Source organism: Tasmannia lanceolata, unplaced genomic scaffold (assembly GCF_043159265.1).
Source record: "Tasmannia lanceolata isolate RefF3 unplaced genomic scaffold, GAP_Taslan_0.1 ptg000008l, whole genome shotgun sequence".
NCBI lineage: Eukaryota > Viridiplantae > Streptophyta > Magnoliopsida > Canellales > Winteraceae > Tasmannia > Tasmannia lanceolata.
This window is the reverse complement of record NW_027518685.1, coordinates 4,802,191-4,808,190: the sequence shown is the minus strand read 5'-3', so window position 1 is coordinate 4,808,190 and position 6,000 is coordinate 4,802,191. Positions and strand designations below refer to the sequence as shown.

The 6,000-nt window shown below is 37.5% G+C and overlaps 1 protein-coding gene across 1 annotated transcript; it reads left to right on the top strand.

The window, feature by feature from the left end:
- The first annotated feature begins 519 nt into the window (after positions 1 to 519).
- LOC143884039 (beta-cubebene synthase-like) lies at positions 520 to 3,605 on the top strand. Its single transcript, XM_077387394.1, has 7 exons — positions 520 to 744; positions 846 to 1,110; positions 1,218 to 1,590; positions 1,712 to 1,930; positions 2,286 to 2,424; positions 2,550 to 2,798; positions 3,093 to 3,605. The coding sequence occupies exons 1-7, from the start codon at positions 604 to 606 to the stop codon at positions 3,384 to 3,386; spliced, it is 1,680 nt and encodes a 559-aa protein (XP_077243509.1). The 5' UTR covers positions 520 to 603; the 3' UTR covers positions 3,387 to 3,605.
- The last annotated feature ends 2,395 nt before the right edge of the window (positions 3,606 to 6,000 follow it).

The following is a 6,000-nucleotide window of genomic DNA, read 5'->3' as shown; positions in this document are numbered from 1 at the left end:
CATTGAAAGGGAGAATGAGAAATGCAAAGCCCTAAAAGAAATGAAAAACAAAACCTAGATACTGAGAGATAGATGTGAACTTACGTTTCAAGTTTTCAAGACTTTCCAGCGATAATGGTGGCTGAACGGTGAGGAAGATGACTGTAGGGTAAAAAAACAAAGTTGAAAATAGAAAAGTAAAGAAAAAGAGGAAAAGAAGAGAGAAGAGGGAAAAGTGGAAAAGCAAAAAGGTGTTGCTTAAGAAAAGGGCATTTTTGTCCAGCTTTTACTCATAAGACCTCTTTTGTCCCTCATTGGTAATTTCTGAAAAGCATGGGTCATGTTTATAATTCCGTCTAATTTTTGTCACCCATTCGTAATTGTTCCAAAGAAAAAAAATAGATATAAACCATGTCAAAAGAGGCGGCTTTTTTCTTAGTTTATTGAATTTCCTATGTAGTTTCGCATGTAGAGCTGAAAAGAAAATCAGTCAACAAGGAGCAGCCACCTATCTGCTTGAGTGTGTTTAAATACCAAACCCCACAATCCCTCAACTCACATTTGTTACAACCTTCAATCTAATTACAAGAGACTAACATTCCCCACACCACACATCTCTCTATTATGGATGTTCTAATTCCCTCCCCTGTGGCTTCCACTCTCCCTCTGCCCGAAGATGGAAACTTGGACGTCGTTCGCAGATCCGCCGGGTTTCATCCGACGGTCTGGGGCGATCACTTCCTCGCTTACTCGCCCGATCCAACCGTAAGAATCGAGTGAATTAAAGATAGAATTCATGTACATTTAGATTAAGATTACTCTGATAATTGATGTATTTTGTTTGGGTATGTTTTGAATTCATGCAGAAAATAGATGCTTGGACTAAAAGAGTTGAAGAGCTGAAGCAAGAAGTGAAGAGGATTCTAAGCAATGTGAAAGGGTCACTGGAAGAGCTGAACTTGCTTGATGCTATCCAACACCTTGGGATTGGTTATCATTTTGAGAAGGAGATTGATGATGCTTTACAACTAATCTTTGATTCCCATATTGATGCTTTTCCTACTGATGATCTATATGTGGCTGCCCTCCGATTTAGCCTACTAAGGCGACAAGGGCACTGTGTTTCTTCAGGTAATTAAATCACTTACCATTTCTCTCTTTCTCTAAACTATATTGTGGTTTATTAATTCTGTAAGCTTAAAGAGTTCTAGGGTCTGAAACATTGGGTTGTGAAACAGATGTATTCAAAAAATTCAAAGATGAGCAGGGGAATTTCAAGGCAGAGCTGAGCACCGATGCGAAAGGTTTGCTGAGTCTCTATGACGCGGCGTATCTCAGTGTAAGAGGGGAAGATATATTGGATGAGGCCATTCCTTTCACTAGGGAGCACCTTAGGACTTGTATTAGCCATTTAGATTCTCATTTGGCAGCAAAAATTGAGCATTCTCTAGAGCTTCCCCTGCATCATCGCATACCAAGGCTAGAGAACAGGCACTACATCTCAGTGTACGAAGGAGAGAAGGAAAGGAATGAAGTTGTACTAGAGCTTGCCAAATTAGATTTCAATCTGATTCAAATCTTGCACCAAAGAGAGCTGAGGGACATCACAACGTAAGTTTCATTAGCTAACTAGTTCAAAATATGGCTTAATTTTTAGTTAGCGGTTAGCCCTTCGGCTTTATGAATGAAAGCAGTAAAATGACCACATCTCTGTCTTTTGAAAATCTTGCAGGTGGTGGAATGAGATTGACCTTGCAGCAAAGCTACCATTTATTAGGGATAGGTTGGTGGAGTGCTACTATTGGATCATGGGAGTCTATTTTGAACCAATATACTCAAGGGCTAGAGTTTTTTCGACCAAAATGACAATCTTGGTCTCAGTTGTCGACGACATATATGATGTATACGCTACAGAGGATGAGCTCCAACTTTTCACTGACGCAATCTATAGGTTTGATACACATACCCACAACTCTTTAACAGTCACATAAAAAGGAAAAATGAAACTGGCATTTTTATATGTGATGTCTCCAAATGGGCCCAATTTTCCTATATCTTAAGGCCTTGCTTGGAATATTGCAGGAAAAACGTTTCTTGAGGAAAATTTTATGCTAGGAATTTTTTCTTTGTTTCTACAATTCAGAAAGAGATGATAAATTTTAGGGACATCATTATAAATTAAACAATGGTTATACCATTTCTACAATTCAGAGATGACCTACTTGTATTAGCCATGTAGGTCACTGTAAGTAAAACTTGGACATTTTTATAATGTGTAATCAAACAATGGTTACTTTGATTTTCAGGTGGGATGCCGAGGACATTGAGCAGCTTCCACAGTACTTGAAAGATGCTTTTCTTGTACTCTATAACACCGTGAAGGACTTAGAAGAGGAGCTGAAACCAGAAGGAAACTCATATCGTGGAGACTATGTAAAAGATGCGGTAAGATATGTACATCTATTTCTTTAAATAGTCTCTATTAGGAGGATAAGACTCCAGATTTCTAAATGAGCTCCAATGTTTTAGTCAATGAAACTTACATAAATTTGATTAAATTTATGTTGCAGATGAAGGTGTTGGCAAGAGATTACTTTGTGGAGCACAAATGGTATAACAGAAAAATTGTGCCATCAGTAGAGGACTACCTACGAATTTCTTGCATTAGTGTTGCCGTTCATATGGCTACAGTTCATTGCTGTGCTGGGATGGATGAAATTGCAACCAAAGAAGCATTCGAATGGTTGAAGACAGAACCTAAACTTGTTATAGATGCATCACTGATTGGGCGTCTCCTTGATGACATGCAGTCCACCTCGGTATCCTCTCTATTCATTCTTATATATTTCTTTTGTTATTAGTCATTAGAACTTGAGAACTTCAAGGAAGACACTAATACTACCCCTACTAATGTAACAATAGGTTACACCACTTACCCTAATATGCACTAGCACTAATGACTAGTTTCTAACCCAAAACACTCCTTATTCCTTTGATAAGTGTCTTCTTAGCAGTTCTTTTGGACAACCCTAACAAAAGCATGTTCTCATATCTTTTTACATAGGAACATTTTTAACTTATGTTTGACTAATTTATATTTCTTTTATGTGTAGTTTGAGCAACAGAGAGGTCATGTGTCATCCGCGGTACAGTGTTACATGATCCAACATGGCGTATCACACGAAGCAGCGTGTGACAAGTTGAGAGAAATGGCTGCAATTGCATGGAAAGATGTTAACCAAGCATGTCTTAGGCCCACTGTTTTCCCTATGCCTATTCTTCTACCTTCAATCAACCTTGCACGTGTGGCAGAAGTTATCTACCTGCGCGGAGATGGATATACCCATGCGGGTGGTGAGACCAAAAAACATATCACGGCCATGCTTGTTGAACCAATCAAAGTCTGAGAATTAGTCACTGTATTTTTCCGATTACAAGTTGTCAAATATGCTGTGATTTTGACACTCTTTCTTTCATTTATGAGTAAGAAAATATGTGTTTTTCAAGTCCTATGCTTTTAAAAGCGAGGACTTATATGCTGTATCATCAAGAGTGAGGATATTTTGTCATAAAATCTCTCCTCAACATTTAGTGGTGAAAATAAAACAAAATCGTTCTTGTAAGAATCTCTCTTGTGCTTACGAATGGATCATGTGGTAAATCAAATACCCCTCTTAGTTTACCTTGCACAGTGGAACAAGGGAAATTAGTTCAAGGTAAACTAATGCAGTGACAGTAGATTCATTTAAAATGGTTTACCCTTTCACATTTACTCTCACTAGAAGGGAAGTGATATATTCACCCTCGTTTTCTTCCCCGGCCCACCCTCTTTTCTGTAATTTATGACTACTGTTTTACATTAGATGGGGTGGCCTAGGAAAGAAAAGGGGGTGATTATATCATTTCACTTCTTTTGTTTTAAAAATAAGGTCCTCTGACATTTAAATAAAATCCCAATCTCTTTTATATTAAAAGATAGGGTGATGATTTTTTCACCCCCCTTAGGATTATGCGCCCCACTTTTAACCTGATTCTACGTCAAAAAGCGTTTAAAGTCTGTCCGCAATTCACATCAACAGGGGGGCGCATAGTCCCGGGGAAGCACCCACTTATAAACTATATTTTTAATCTCTTTGGGTTTAAAAATAGGGCACACTCACTTTTAAACAGAATTTTTAACTTTTTTGCTTTAGAAGTAGGGCCACTCACTTTTAAGCTAGATTTTCAATATCTTTGGCCTTGAGAGTATTCTCATTGGAGCATACAACCAAAACTACTGATCCCAGTTAGATCTCACATCCAGCTTGCTTCTTGAGAAACTAAAAGTATAATGTTATACTGAAAAGGGCATGAAAATTTTGAGACACATCATCTCATATTTTTGTGGTGCATCTTTGGAAGAGGAATCAAACGTCAAAGGTGTGAATCCCAAGAGGGAGGGTAGTGAGGTAAACCTAGTTTCTCTGTTTTTTTATCTGTTAGAATATTCATGTATATTCAAGTAGAAAGATTTAGAGTGGCGCATAAGGGTGATCACAAAATCAGGTAAATTAAAGGCAAACCTAAACTTAATCACTTAGCATGTCTTTTTTGGGGTACTCTACATTGGGTTGTGAATATCCTCCTAATTCAGATGGGGTTGATTCGAAGATTGATTCCTCATATTGAGACCCACTCTCCAAAGCTCTTGTGAAGTTGCTTTAATTTATGTATATGTTTAGCACGATTTTGGTGTTTGGACGTCTTGATCCTCTTGATTTCTCTTCAATTAATTTCAGTAGAGTTATCATCCAGATCTTAATTGGATTTGGATCTTAGCATGCGCAGAACCTTCTATTATCTCCCTTGTTGCCCTATTGGATGTGCCCCATGGTAAATGGGACGAATCTAGATGTTTATCTAAGATCATCGGCAGTTGAATTTAAACATTCTAGTCTCAGAGATTGTTGATTTTTCTTATGTGCGTGTCTTCATCGACAGGTCTCTTGATTGATATTAATGACTTCGCTCGATTTTATCGATTAGAGTGTTGGCCCTATTATTGATGTGCTTAGATTTTTTTTAGGGGAGTGATAAATCGACTCCCAAATATCTTAAATCGACTATCTCGCACTTTAATCAAGCAACGGGGAGGTGGTAAATGCCGATCTCATTGTGCAGGCGATTAGGAGTGGTGAGTTTCACTAGAGGTTTGGTGACACTCCTAGCTAGGTTGGTGAGACTTATCAGATCACTGAATGTATTCCTCTCCATTTGATACACCTAGATTCGCTCCACCGTATTCAAAACATTGTGAAAATAATAAAAGGAAACAAGAGAAAACTGTCGGCATCTACACCAACAAAATTTCGTCTATTGTGTTTGACATTCGATCGATTTGATCCCTCTTTCGAAGATGGGTATCTTTAGACACATCATTTTGTTCCTACGTAGATCAAAAGTTTCTTAAACCCCCAAAGGTTATTTATAATTATGAGTGTTTGTCCGATTGTGAGAATGGCATTTTCAAATTTGAATAGACAGAATGTTGAAAGTATTAATGGCTTTTTTTTAATTTTTAAATCAATCATTTTAAAATAAATACAAAGCTTTCAAATGAGTAATCATAGTTGATTTTAGTGCACCCTTAAAAGTTAAAACCATTGTTCCATAAGCTGTCTTTCCCAAAAGCTTTTATGGCAACGAGTCTCTTAATTGCTTCTAAACTTTTCCAAAATACTACTACTATGATTTGAACATCCCTCGGTCGGTTGCCAAAGCCTATCTAAGCTCCCAGACTAGGGTTTTCAGGCACAAACTTGCTTTGATTTCAACCTTTGATTTTTGACTAAAATCTACAATTTGAAGAAAATTTAATCTTAGCCTCTAATACTAAACCAAATTCTAAAACCTTTCAGACTCCAAAATTTAGTCCTATATCCTTCAAGGAAGTTTTACAAAAAAATCCTATATCTACAAAGTTCAACCGCAGGGAAAATCTAATATTTCTCTGAGGAAGGCCTTCAGACTTCAAATCACCTA